We start from the raw sequence: 12992 nt of genomic DNA, 5'->3' as shown, positions 1-12992 counted from the left end.
GTAGGCGTGGCCGGCAGCGCGTGGCCCCGCCCCCGGCTGGCCCCGCCTCCTCTCTCAGGCCCTGCGCCCCTCCCAGGTGTACCGCGGACAGAGGGCGCCCGCGGTTGACCGGCTGTGCCTGGGCGTCCCTGCGGGGGAGGTGAGTGCAGGGGGCCCTCACGCACCCTGGAGGCCGGATCGAGCCCAGCCTGCGCGGCCTGGGGGGGCACCGGCCACTGCAGTGAGCAGGGAGCCTCCGCCCGGATCTCAGGGCGCGGGCTCTGCTCCACGCCCTTGTGGCCTCCCCACAGTGCTTCGGGCTGCTGGGCGTGAACGGAGCTGGAAAGACGTCCACGTTTCGTATGCTGACCGGGGACACGCTGCCCAGCGGGGGCGAGGCCGTGCTGGCCGGCCACAGGTGAGCTCGCTGCCCCACACCCCTGTCCCCGAGCTCCCCGTGTGTGCCCGGGGCACGGCTGGGGCCTAGCCAGTGCTCCGAGCGCCTCGGACCCCACTCCGCAGCGTGGCCCGGGAGCCGGCGGCCGCGCACCGCCGCATGGGTTACTGCCCGCAGTCTGACGCCATCTTCGAGCTGCTGACCGGCCGCGAGCACCTGGAGCTGTTCGCGCGCCTGCGCGGCGTTCCGGAGGCCCAGGTCGCCCAGGTCAGCACCCAGCTCCCTGCACTTCCGGGGGCAACGCCCTGGGCCACCGGTGCACCCTCACTGCTGCGGTCCTAGCCCTGTCCCCGCACCGCGCTCATCCGCTCGGGCCCCGCCCTGGGCCCGCTCTGGCTCCGCCCTGTGCCTGCTCTGGCCCCGCCCTGCTTACTGAGGCCCCGCCCCGTGCCCACTCTGGCTCCGCCCTGCTCACTGAGGCCCTGCCCCGTGCCAGCTCATGCCCTGCCCCATGCCAGCCCTGGCCCCGCCCTGCTCAATGTGACCACGCCCCATGCCCGCTCTGCCCCACCCCTTGCCAGTTCCTGCCCCGCCCAATGCCCACTCTGGCCCCGCCCCACTCACTGGCCCCGCCCCAGGCAGCTCTGGCCCCGCCCCAGCCAGCTCTGGCCCCACCCGCTCACGGTGTCCTCGCCCCGCAGGCTGCCCAAGTGGGCCTGGCGCGCCTGGGGCTCCCCGCATACGCGGACAGACCCGCAGGTGTCTACAGCGGGGGCAACAAGCGGAAGCTGGCGACGGCCGTGGCGCTCGTCGGGGACCCCGCCGTGGTCTTCCTGGTGCGTGGGGGGCGGCACGGGGGCGGGGCCGCCGCGGGGGCGGGGCGGAGCCACAGCGCCTGTGCCCTCCCCAGGACGAGCCCACCACCGGCATGGACCCGCACGCGCGCCGCTTCCTCTGGGACAGCCTCCTGGCCGTGGTGCGCCGAGGCCGCTCCGTGGTGCTCACCTCGCACAGGTACGCCGCGGGGCTCGGGGGCGGGCCCGGCCCAGGGTGTGCGAGCACGCGCAGGGCGAGTCAGGAGGTCGGCGTGTTCGGCCCACAGCATGGAGGAGTGCGAGGCCCTGTGCACGCGCCTGGCCATCCTGGTGAACGGGCGGTTCCGCTGCCTGGGCAGCGCGCAGCACCTCAAGGGCAGGTGAGTGCGCGGGCCGGGGGCCTGCAGGGAGGTGGTCTCGCGTGGGTGGGGTTTGTGGGTAACCCCGGCCCTGGCCCCGCCAGATTCGGGGCCGGACACACGCTGACCCTGCGGGTGCCCGCGGAGCGACACGAGCAGGCGGCGGCCTTCGTGGAGGCAGCGTTCCCGGGGGCTCAGCTGCGCGAGGCGCACGGGGGCCGCCTGCGCTTTCAGCTGCCGCCCGGGGAGCGCTGCGCCCTGGCGCGCGTGTTTGGAGAGCTGGCGGCGCGGGGCGCCCAGTGCGGGGTGGAGGACTTCTCCGTGAGCCAGACCACGCTGGACGAGGTGACCGCAGCGCAGGAGCGGGCAGGAGCTGCGGGGGTGGGGCGGGCCTGGGGGCCGGGCCGCGGGCTGAGCGCTCCTCCTGCGCCCCCTCCCCGCTCGCCAGGTGTTCCTGCGCTTCTCCCAGGATCAGGGCAAGGAGGAGGACCCCGCGCCGGGCCCGCAGCGCCCCACGCGCGTCCGCAGGTTCCTGGACAACCCCCGCACGATGGAGACCGTGCTCTGAGCCTGCGTGCCGGCGGACAGGCGGCGGGGAGGACCTGGCGGGGTGGAGGGCCCAGGCGCCCGCGCTCGGGAAATAAAGAGAAAGCCGTACTGCGCGTATGTGTCCACACGCGGCTGTGGGCTCCAGGGTCGCGCCCGAGGCGGCCGACCCGCCCCACCTGTGGGCACTTGCGCGGAGGGCCCCCGAGTGCCCACATGGGCCCGTACTTGGGGGCGGCACCTGTGCGCGTCTGGGTGCGGAGTGGGGTGCGGTCAGCGGCGGGCAGCGGAGGAGCTGGGGAGCCGGCGTCCGCACCGGCCCCGGCGCCAGGAGCCGCCGGCGGCAATGCTCCAGGCGCTGCTCGGCTGGGCCCGCGCTTGCCCCGGGCCTGGCGGCACAGGCTCGGCACCGCGCGCGCGCCCGGGCGGCCCTGCTCCGTGTCTTGGAGCCCCGCCCTTCTCCGCTGAGGTCAGTGGGTGCGGGGCGAGGAAGGAGAGTGGGGAGGAGGCGGCTGGGGTCCGCACTCCCGCTGGTGGGCGCCGCCTGTTCCCCTGTGGGGTGCGGGGTGAGCTGCGGGGCCGCGGCGGGTGTGACCCACGTCGGAGGGGCAGGTGGGCGCACCTGCGAGGGCCTGAAGCCCGAGCCCGCGAGCACGCCGCCAAGAGGGGCGGTGTCCGCTGGGCTGCCCGTGCAGGCCCGTTGCGAGCGGGAGCGGAAGCGCAGCGGGCGGGGCCCCCTCGCGCCCACTCCGCAGAGCGGCAGGCTGAGGCCGGAGGGCGGGGCCGGGTCTGCGGCCGGCCCCGAGGCCTTTTCCTGCCCGGGGAGGGCCCGCCAATGAGGGCCGGGCCCGTCACGTGGGCCTGACAGCTGGGGAGGGGGCGGCCTCCACGACGTGGTCCCCAGGCAGCCAGAGCCCCAGCCGCCGCGCGGAGCGCCCCCGCCCCCCGCCGCCGACCCCTTCGCGCCGGGGGGCCCGGTCCCGCCATGTTCTCCAGGAAGAAGCGAGAGCTCATGAAAACCCCCTCCATCTCCAAAAAGAACCGGGCGGGAAGCCCCAGCCCGCAGCCGTCGGGGGTGAGTCGCGCCTCCCGGGCTTGGGCCAGGGGCGCCCCAGGCACCATGCTGGGCCGGCGGGGGGCCCACGCCAGCTACAGCCCTCGAAGGGCTGCACTGCAGGGGCCTTGGCAGAGAGACCCGGACCTTGGCGTCAGCTCAGGGTAGGGGCCTGCAGGGTGGGCATGGGGTGGGGGCGCCATCCCAGGGGCCGGAGCGGGTGGGGAGTGGTCCAGGGTCGGGGGAGCTGGGCTTCCGGCTCTGCTGAACAGGGCCTCTGCCGGCCCCGGGGAAGGGGCGAAGTGGTTGGGGCTGGAGGTTTGGAAGGTAGCGTGGGGTGGTGGGATCCACGCGGTGCTGGGGTCTGGGGGCGTCGGCCTAGGAGGCCTGGAGTGGACGTGGAACGGGTGGTCAGGAGGACCCTGGGACGACGGCCAGTGGGAGGTGTTTTACGGAAAAGTCCTGTGCGGCCGCCCTCCCCACCCCCACCAGGAAGTGGGGTACCCCCACCCCATGGCCCCCTCAGCCCCGCCCCGGCTGTGGTTTCGGCGGGGATGTTGTTTGTGAAAGCTGTAACGGAGGATGTTGGGTAACAGGTGGGGGGGGCTCGCTACCAAATCTCAGCCCTATGACCTCTGGCCTCTGACCCCAAAAGCCCCGCTTTGCTGATGGAGAAACTGAGGCAGTGTCCAGGCTGCAAGCACCCCCTTGCTTGACCAGCCCCCTGCCCCTCCCCCTCCCAGGAGCTGACCCGGAAGGAGGGAGCCGATGCCTCGGGCCCTGGACCCATCCAGGAGCCGCCGGCCGCAGCTGCCAGCGCCAAGGCCATGGGCACGCTGAAGCGGCCCACCAGCCTGAGCCGCCATGCCAGCGCGGCCGGCTTCCCGCTGCCCGGGGCCACCTCCTGGACCCTGGGCCGGAGCCACCGCAGCCCCCTGGGTGCTGCCAGCCCTGGGGAGCCGCCCCCGGAGGGGCCTGGCCCCGAGGCCAGCGAGGACATCTCCCTGCTGCTGGCCGAGGTGGCCCGCTTCGCCGAGGGCCTGGAGCAGCTCAAGGACTGTGTCCTGCGTGACGGTGAGAGCCGGGCCCCCGGGGACCCGTGGGGAGGTGGCCAGGGGCGCTGGGGGCCGCAGTGGCAAACAGGAAGGCACGAGTGGACGCAGTTGGGCAGCAGGTGCGAGGGCTGGGCACAGGGGTCCAGGGAGCCACGGCAGGTGTTAGGGAGGGGCAGGGCGAGTGAGAGCCCCAGGAGATGGGGGAGGCGGGCGGCGCTGTGGTCGGAGGCCTGGGTCAGCCGCGCAGTTCCCTCTTCGCCTGCACGCGCTGCTGACAGCCCGGCTTCCTGCCGAGTTATTTTGATCGGCTTCCTGTTTGTCCCTGGCAGCGGGCGGGCACCTCCAGGGCGGGCACGGCCCTCCCAGCACAGCAGGCTTCCCGCGCCAGCTCCCCCCGGAAACCTTGGTGCCAGGGCCGTCACACCCCCCCCCACCTCTGCTGACACCAAGCCCCCTAGGCCAGCGGGCAGCAAGGGCGGGGCCAGGATGCGCCTCAGGGCGCTGACCAGGCCGGGGGGGGGGGGGGATGGGGTGGTGGTCTGCGGAGGCAGGGAGCCCGGTGTTATCTGGGCCCGGGGTGGGGGCCGCCTTCCTGGGGAAGCCGTCTAATCTTGGTTCCTTTCCGATCCTGGCGCTTCCTTGGAGGGCCTGATCCTGTGGGGCCGAGCAAGGGGCGGGCCCTGGAGGAGCCAGGCGGGGGCGGGGGTCCCGGCGGCGCTGCACCTGCGAGACCAGACCTCTGGTGCCGTCTCCAGGGAGGCGCAAGGCGCAGTCTGCCCAGGAGGGGGCGCCCGCGCAGGTGATGCAGGGGAGTCCAGGGGGCCTCCCTGCAGGTCCCTCACCTGCACGTCCTAAGCCCCGCCCCACCTTTGAATCAGGCGGTGCCTTGGTGCCCATCTTCTAAGCTGCTTGGGAGGAGCCAAGGACCCCGGCTGGCTGCAGCGAACAGGATTCCGGCCGGGGCAGGGTCTCTCGGCGGGGCGGGGCCTCGGGACCAGTAGGAGGCAGTTTGTCGGGCAGCAGCCGCCAGGGACCCCCCCATCAGTCCCTTCTCCGTATCCTGCACGCCAGCACGCTCAGTCCGGCTGGGCCATGTGTCTCTGTGGGACGCTGCTGGACGAGGGCCCGGGCCGCCCGGCACAGCCCCGAGGTGAGGGGGCGCGGGGTCCGCCCCCAGTCCCAGGCACGTGCTCTCAGTTCTGCTGCAGCCCGCGGGCTCTGGCCCTGCGGTGCCAGGCGGCCTGCATGCGTTTGGCTCCCCGGGCGGCAGGCACTGGGGGTCAGCGGTGTCCGGCACCGGGGGGGGGGGTCGCCAGGGGCCGGTGCAGGGGAGGCCCCAGCCCACCCTGCGGGCTCCCCCAGATTTTTAAGAAAAGTTCTATATTCTTATTTATTTGAAAGACAGAGTAAGGGAGAGCTCCCATACCTACTTCACCCGCAAGTCCCCCTCTGGGGGGGCTCCTGCGTGGGAGGCAGGGAGGGACCCGGGTGCCGGAGCCTCCCAGGGTTAGAGTTAGCAGGAGGCTGGGAGGGGAGCGGGGGGGGGGTAGGGACGACCCCCGGCACTCATGCTGAGGTCGCAGTGCTGCCTGCACCTCGGGGGGGGGGGTCCATTTGCTGGTTCACCTCCCAAATACCTGTGAACACCCAGGGCGCCGGGCTGGCAGGGGCCTCCATCCGGGTCACCCACGTGGCTGGCAGGGACCCAAGCTCTTCTCTCTCTTTTTTTTTTAATTTTTATTTTATTTATTTGAAAGAGTTACAGAGAGGGCTTCCATCCCCTGACCCCCTCCCCAATGTCTGCAACGGCCGGAGCTGTGCCGATCTGAAGCCAGGAGCCAGGAGCTTCTTCTGGGTCTCCCATGCAGGTGCAGGGGCCCAAGCATCTGGGCCATAGCAGAGAGCTGGATCGGAAGTGGAGCAGCCAGGACTCGAACTGGTGCCCTTCACTGCTGCCTCTGGGGATTTTTTTTTTTTTTTTTTTTTTTTTGACAGGCAGAGTGGACAGTGAGAGAGAGAGACAGAGAGAAAGGTCTTCCTTTGCCGTTGGTTCACCCTCTAATGGCCGCCGCGGTAGCGCGTTGCGGCCGGCGCACCGCGCTGTTCCGATGGCAGGAGCCAGGTGCTTCTCCTGGTCTCCCATGGGGTGCAGGGCCCAAGCACTTGGGCCATCCTCCACTGCACTCCCGGGTCACAGCAGAGAGCTGGCCTGGAAGAGGGGCAACCGGGACAGGATCGGTGCCCCGACCGGGACTAGAACCCGGTGTGCCGGCGCCGCAAGGCGGAGGATTAGCCTGTTGAGCCACGGCGCCGGCCAATTTTTTTTTTTTTTAAATATTTATTTATTTGAAAGAGTTAGAGAGAGAGGTAGAGACAGAGTGTGAGGTCTTCCATCCTCTGGTTCACTCCCCAGATGGTAGGGGCTGGACTGATGCAAAGCCAGGAGCCAGGAGTTTCTTCCCACGTGGGTGCAGGGGGACACTGTGCCACGGGACACTGCCCCCTCCCCACGAGCTCTGGGAGGGGGCCTGGGGTGAGCAGTGTGCAGTGGGGTGGCACTGGGCAGGGTCCTCAGCCCCGGGGTCAGAGGGCGTGGGGGCCGGGCTGTGGTGCATGCCCGCTCCGCCCACAGGTGCTACTCTGTAAGACCTGGTGCCCAAGGCCCTGACCTGTCGCCTGGCCACACCTTCCTCCCCTCACTCCTGGCTCTGCCCTGCAGACCTGCTGGAGGCCCGCCGGCCGCTGGCCCACGAGTGCCTGGGCGAGGCCCTGCGAGTGATGCGCCAGGTCATCTCCAAGTACCCCCTGCTGAACACGGTGGAGACGCTCACAGCCGCCGGCACCCTCATCGCCAGGGTCAAAGGTCAGCGGGCAGGACGGGGTGGGGGAGACGGACGGGCACAGCTGCTCCCCGTCCCTGCCCCGGGCGGACCCCACGGCCGGCCCTCCCTCTGCCCCCAGCCTTCCACTACGAGAGCAACCAAGAGTCAGACAAGCAGGAGTTCGAGAAGGCGCTGGAGACCCTGGCCGTGTCTTTCAGCAGCACGTGAGGGCGGGGCCTGTGGGGTGGGCGGGGGCGGGGGTGGGGGCGCGCGTGCCCCTGGCGCTGACCCCCTGGCGCTGACCCCGGCCCCGCAGTGTGTCCGAGTTCCTCATGGGCGAAGTGGACAGCAGCACCCTCCTGGCAGTGCCCCCCGGGGACCCCAGCCAGGTGAGCGGCGGGCGGGACACGGTGGCGCGGGGGTCCTCGCAGGCCCTGGGGGCCAGGGGCACAGCTGTCTGACCAGTGCCTCCCTCCTGCACGCAGTCCATGGAGAACCTCTACAGCCAGGGGGGCGAGGGGGCCCCGGCCGGCTCTGAGGACTGCGAGGAGGGTGAGTCTTGTCCTGCGGGGGCGGGCGGGGCTGGGGCGGCGGGCCTGGGCTGACCACCCCTGCCCGGCGCAGGCGGCCTGGCCCCCGAGGAGGTGGACCTGTTGCTGCAGCGCTGCGAAGGTGGCGTGGACGCGGCCCTGCAGTATGCCAAGCACATGGCCAAGTACATGAAGGACCTCATCGGCTACCTAGAGAAGCGCACGGTGCTGGGTGAGCGCCTGGCCCCTGCGGGGGGGGGGGTAGGGAGGGAGGCCCAGACCCCGCCCTCACCTCCCCACCTCACCTCGCCCCCGCCCCCCGCCCCCCGCCCCCAGAGATGGAGTTCGGCAAAGGCCTGCAGAAGATCGCACAGAGCTGCAAACAGACTGTGGTGCAGGAGGTGGGGGCCCTGCCGGGAGGGGGCTGGGCGGTGGGAGCAGCCCCTGGTGCAGGAGGTGGGGGCCCTGCCGGGAGGGGGCTGGGCGGTGGGAGCAGCCCCTGGTGCAGGAGGTGGGGGCCCTGCCGGGAGGGGGCTGGGGGTGGGAGCAGCCCCTGGTGCAGGAGGTGGGGGCCCTGCCGGGAGGGGCCCCCGCAGCCCCGTGACCTGCCCACCCGCCCGCCCGCTGCAGCCCCACATGCCTCTCCTGTCCATCTACTCGCTGGCGCTGGAGCAAGACCTGGAGTTCGGCCACGGCCTGGTGCAGGCGGCGGGCACCCTGCAGGCACAGACGTTCATGCAGGTGGGCGGCGCCCCGCAGGGAGTGCCCCCCCCCCCGCGTCTGTCCCTGCTGACCGCGGGCGCGGCCCCAGCGACCGTCCACGCTGACCCCGCCTTGCTCCCCAGCCCCTAAGCCTGCGGCGGCTGGAACACGAGAAACGCAGGAAGGAGATCAAGGAGAGCTGGCACCGCGCGCAGAGGAAGCTGGTACGGCCCCCTCGGCTGCAGGGGACCTGGGGCGCACGGCCCCATTTCAGAGGCGCTTGCTCCTTGGGGGCCCTGCTGTGCGGGCACGCGGCAGCGCCGAGGCATGCAGCAGGGTCCGAGGGCAGTGGGACCCCGTGTCCAGCCCCACTTCCCTGTGCGCCCGGCCGCAGGTCTGCACAGCGCGGCCCCGGGCGGTGATGGAGTTACTCCACACCGACTCTGCGGGCCTCTCCTCCAGCCGCCACCCGGGCACCCGGTCCTCTGAAGCCTTCTCCCTGCTTTTGCTCAGCCACTGCGGGTGCAGGCCGTGGGAAGGGAAGTGGGCACAGTGCAGCGGGCATCACCGGACCCTGCCGGCCTCTTTTCCCACTTGGGACGGGGGAGGGGGCGCAGGACCCCGACCCGCATCTGCAGATCGGTCTCCTCGCTCCCACGCCCCCAGCAAGAGGCGGAGTCCAACCTGCGCAAGGCCAAGCAGAGCTACGTCCAGCGCTGCGAGGACCACGACAAGGCCCGCCTCCTGGTGGCCAAGGCCGAGGAGGACCAGGCGCCCGCCGGGGTGGGCGGCACGGCCTCCAAGGCCCTGGACAAGCGGCGGCGGCTGGAGGAGGAGGCCAAGAACAAGGTGAGCCAGGGGCTCGGGGCGGCCCCAGCGCTCGGGGACAGCCGTCCCCTGGCCGTGTGAGCACTGAGCCCCCCCCCCCCAGGCGGAGGAAGCCATGGCCACGTACCGCACGTGCGTGGCAGATGCGAAGACGCAGAAGCAGGAGTTGGAGGACACGAAGGTGACGGCTCTGCGCCAGCTGCAGGAGCTCATCCGGCAGAGCGACCAGACCATCAAGTCGGTGCGCGGCACGGGCGCGGTGGGCAGTGGGCGGCGGTGGGCCCCGCCCCGCGGCCCCGCCTCCTGACGCCCGGCCCCGCCCGCAGGCCACCATCTCCTACTACCAGACCATGCACATGCAGACGGCGCCGCTGCCCGTGCACTTCCAGATGCTGTGCGAGAGCAGCAAGCTGTACGACCCCGGCCAGCAGTACGCCTCGCACGTGCGCCGGCTGCAGCGCGGCGAGGAGCCCGACGTGCGCTACGACTTCGAGCCGCACGTCCCGGCGCACGCCTGGTAGGGGCGCTGCCTCCAGCCCGCCCGCCTGCCCCCTGCCCCCCTGCCCAGCCTCGGTGCCTACACCCGTGCCCATCCCCACCCCCAGGTCTCCAGTCACACCCGCCGGGAAGGGCAGCTTCAGCACGGGGGATGCGGCGGGGGCCGCGGGCAGCCCCCCCGAGGAAGCTGGGCCCAGTGAGGGGTCACGCGCCAAGGAGCACAGAGGTGAGCCCCGAGGCGGGCAGGGGGTGGTGCTGGCCTCCCCACCCCGCTCGGCCCTTCCCCCAAGCCCCTCCCTCCGCAGGTGTGAGGGGCCACCAGGTGCACAAGTCCTGGCCCACCTCGGTCGCGGAGAGCATTCTGGACTGCGGCCCTGGCTCAGGTGCGGGGCCGCCTGGCCGAGGAGCGGGATGGGTGGGGCCCCTGGCGCCCGTGTCTGACGGCCCCTCTTGCTCAGGGGACCCGGAGCTGTCGCGGACGTCGTCCTCGGGGACCATGTCCTCCAGCGAGGAGCTGGTGGACCAGGAGGCGGCCTTCGAGCAGGGTGAGGCGGCTGCCCAGGGGCGGCGGGGGTGGGCGGGGCCCGCGGCGCTTGGCCGCCCCGGTGATGCCGGCCGTCCCTCTCGCCGCCAGCTGACCTCAACGGCATGGCCCCCGAGCTGCCGGTGGCCGTGGCCAGCGGGCCCTTCCGCAACATGGGGCTGTCCAAGGCGGCCCGCACGCACCGGCTGCGCAAGCTCCGCTCGCCCGCCAAGTGTCGCGAGTGCAACAGCTACGTGTACTTCCAGGGCGCCGAGTGCGAGGAGGTGAGGGGCCCGGCCCAGGGCCGGGCGGGCGTGGGGGGGGGGGGTGAGGGCGCGCCCCGGGCGGGGCTCACGCCTGCCTCCCGCAGTGCTGCCTGGCCTGCCACAAGAAGTGCCTGGAGACCCTGGCCATCCAATGTGGCCACAAGAAGCTCCAGGGCCGCCTGCAGCTCTTCGGCCAGGACTTCGGGCCGGCGGCGCGCGGCGCCCCGGACGGCGTGCCCTTCGTCCTCACCAAGTGCATCTGCGAGATCGAGCGGCGCGCGCTGCACACCAAGGTGAGCGGGGAGGGCAGGGCGCACCAAGTGAGGTGGGGCGGGGCGGGGCGGCGCCGTGTGGGGCCTGACCCGCGCCCTCCCAGGGCATCTACCGGGTCAACGGGGTGAAGACGCGGGTGGAGAAGCTGTGCCAGGCCTTCGAGAACGGCAAGGAGCTGGTGGAGCTGTCGCAGGCGTCGCCTCACGACATCAGCAACGTCCTCAAACTCTACCTGCGCCAGGTGAGGGACACGGGGCGGCGGCTGGCACCGGGGGCGCCCGGCGGGGGCCTCACCCTGGCCTCGCCTGTCGCTTGCAGCTGCCCGAGCCCCTCATCTCCTTCCGCCTGTACCACGAGCTCGTGGGGCTGGCCAAAGAGAGCGCCAAGGCAGACGCGGAGGCCAAGGCGGCCGCCCGAGGCCGGCAGGACGGGGCCGAGAGCCAGGCGGCGGCCGTGGCCATGGCAGGCCGGCTGCGGGAGCTCCTGCGGGATCTGCCGCCCGAGAACCGGGCCTCGCTGCAGTACCTGCTGCGGCACCTGCGGAGGTGAGCACGGGGCGGGCTGCGGGCAGGCAGAGCCTGGGGGAGCCTGCCCACGCCCCGCCCACACCCCCGCCCAGCTCGCTCACGACCCGCCCACGCACCCCGCTTACGCTCCGCCCCCTCCCCAGCTAGCTCACGCTCCGTCCCAGCTCACTCGTGCCCCGCCCACCCCTCCCTTCCCCCTCCCAGCCCACTCAGCCCCAGTTGGCTCACGCCCCGCCCCCGCCCGCCCCCGCCCGCCCCCGCAGGGTGGTGATGGTGGAGCAGGACAACAAGATGACGCCGGGGAACCTGGCCATCGTGTTTGGGCCGACGCTGCTTCGGCCAAGGCCCACGGCGGCCACCGTGTCGCTCTCCTCCCTGGTGGACTACCCCCATCAGGCCCGCGTGGTCGAGACCCTCATCGTCCACTACAGCCTGGTCTTTGAGGAGGAGGCCGAGGGGGCGCCAGGGGGTCAGGTGAGGGCGTGCACCGGGCCAACAGCGGAGCCGCGGGGTGTCGGGCCAGGAGCTGGCTGGGGCTCCCCCGTCGCGGCCTGGCTCCCCGCCTGCCTGGTCCAGAGGTGGGGCCCGAGGGGTCAAGGCCCTGGCCATGACCTTGGGCCAGCGGCACCGGAGGGGTGGGCCTGGCATTCTGCTGGTTTGTAACAGAACCATCGTCCTCCCCCAGCAGGACCTCACGCCCAGCCAGCCAGCCCCGTACCCGGAGGCAGGGGAGGCGGCCGAGGACGGGGACGTGGGTGAGTGGGGCCCCCCACGTGCTTCCTCCACCCCCCACTGTGGCACAGTGCCCTGACCCCCGAGCCCGTGGGCCCTCCGGCTCTGACGTGCTCCCTCCCTCCAGAATCCCGACCTGCATCCAACGACTCCGACTCGGAGCTGGAGGAGGCCTCCGACCCCCTGTCCTCGTCGGACGCCAGTGCCCTGCACGGCCTCGGCCTCCCCGACGGGCAGGACCGGGGCCCCCTCAGCGGCAGTGAGGAGCAGCTGGGGGCCGGGGAGGATGGGGACGGCCCGGGTGGGCGGCTCTCAGCGCACAACAGCAACCAGTCCAACAACGCGGCGGGGCCCCAGCTGTGCCTCGCCATGGACGCCACCTGGGAGAGGCAGCCGGAGCTGGTCTGAGCCAGGCCGGGGCACGCTGGCCTCTGCCGCTCCTGTGCTGCCTGGGCCGCTGGCCCCTTGCACACCGACTCGCTTACAGTAAAGTGTCGCCATGTCCTCTGTGGGGGCCCTGCGGACGGAACCTGGACAGAGGGTCTCCCAGGAGTCGGGCGGCCCCATCTCCACAGAGCCAAGGCCCCTTATGAGACCCCGGGCCCCACGTCTCGTTTCTCAGAGGCCACACGCTCAGGGTCCCCATGGACAGAGCTCCCCAAGGAGCGGCTGGTGCCCGCCAGTCACCAGCGCCAACTCAGGGCAGTGGCCAGCGCTTCCTCCCCGGGGCGGGGCCGATGGGGCACGGGTGCAGGCGTGGGAGGGCAGCCCCCGGGCTCAGGCACAGGAGCCCGGGACCCCCAGCCTCGGCTGTGAATTTCACTCACAATAAAGTTCAAAGGCAGCTTCCCAGGCACGGTCCCATCCCTGTGCAGCCCTCACCACGTCTGGACACCCCCCACCCGTGCGGCTGACCGTGGGGGCCCCGTACACCCCGGTGTGCAGGGCTCTGAAGGCTTGAGGAGGGACTGCTGGGTCGCTCCCCAAGTGCCCACCACAGCAGGGCCAGGCCAGGCTGAAGCCAGGAGCCTGGAGCTCCACCCGGTCTCCTGTGTGGGTGCAGGGGCCCAGCGCCGAGGCCGCCAC

The 12992-nt window shown here is 72.1% G+C and overlaps 2 protein-coding genes across 2 annotated transcripts; both read left to right on the top strand.

Annotated features, from left to right (window-relative positions):
• Positions 1-535: 535 nt before the first annotated feature.
• Positions 536-2196, top strand: LOC133754389 (phospholipid-transporting ATPase ABCA7-like). Its single transcript, XM_062184863.1, has 6 exons — positions 536-643; positions 1078-1212; positions 1287-1390; positions 1479-1571; positions 1655-1895; positions 1999-2196. The coding sequence occupies exons 1-6, from the start codon at positions 536-538 to the stop codon at positions 2116-2118; spliced, it is 801 nt and encodes a 266-aa protein (XP_062040847.1). The 3' UTR covers positions 2119-2196.
• An 827-nt stretch (positions 2197-3023) lies between these two features.
• Positions 3024-12741, top strand: ARHGAP45 (Rho GTPase activating protein 45). The gene is made up of 23 exons (XM_062184880.1): positions 3024-3171; positions 3894-4224; positions 6925-7068; positions 7167-7251; positions 7344-7416; positions 7513-7579; positions 7652-7789; positions 7894-7958; positions 8188-8298; positions 8403-8483; positions 8926-9108; positions 9191-9328; positions 9414-9604; positions 9693-9811; positions 9891-9968; positions 10044-10130; positions 10220-10392; positions 10479-10667; positions 10751-10888; positions 10966-11192; positions 11438-11648; positions 11860-11929; positions 12034-12741. The coding sequence occupies exons 1-23, from the start codon at positions 3082-3084 to the stop codon at positions 12312-12314; spliced, it is 3270 nt and encodes a 1089-aa protein (XP_062040864.1). The 5' UTR covers positions 3024-3081; the 3' UTR covers positions 12315-12741.
• The last annotated feature ends 251 nt before the right edge of the window (positions 12742-12992 follow it).

This window comes from Lepus europaeus, unplaced genomic scaffold, assembly GCF_033115175.1.
Source record: "Lepus europaeus isolate LE1 unplaced genomic scaffold, mLepTim1.pri SCAFFOLD_105, whole genome shotgun sequence".
NCBI classification, from domain to species: domain Eukaryota; kingdom Metazoa; phylum Chordata; class Mammalia; order Lagomorpha; family Leporidae; genus Lepus; species Lepus europaeus.
Note: the sequence above shows the minus strand (reverse complement) of the source record. Positions and strands in the feature narration are given on the sequence as shown.

What these genes read in the sequence shown, in the direction of transcription:
- LOC133754389 (XM_062184863.1), top strand. Translation starts at nt 536, where the DNA reads ATGGGTTACTGCCCGCAGTCTGACGCCATCTTCGAGCTGCTGACCGGC. An exon ending in GCGCAGCACCTCAAGGGCAG is followed by an intron (nt 1,572 to 1,654) that starts GTGAGTGCGCGG and finishes TGGCCCCGCCAG; the next exon opens with ATTCGGGGCCGGACACACGC. An exon ending in GCCAGACCACGCTGGACGAG is followed by an intron (nt 1,896 to 1,998) that starts GTGACCGCAGCG and finishes CCCGCTCGCCAG; the next exon opens with GTGTTCCTGCGCTTCTCCCA.
- ARHGAP45 (XM_062184880.1), top strand. Translation starts at nt 3,082, where the DNA reads ATGTTCTCCAGGAAGAAGCGAGAGCTCATGAAAACCCCCTCCATCTCC. An exon ending in GCCGTGTCTTTCAGCAGCAC is followed by an intron (nt 7,252 to 7,343) that starts GTGAGGGCGGGG and finishes CCGGCCCCGCAG; the next exon opens with TGTGTCCGAGTTCCTCATGG. An exon ending in GGCCGAGGACGGGGACGTGG is followed by an intron (nt 11,930 to 12,033) that starts GTGAGTGGGGCC and finishes CCCTCCCTCCAG; the next exon opens with AATCCCGACCTGCATCCAAC.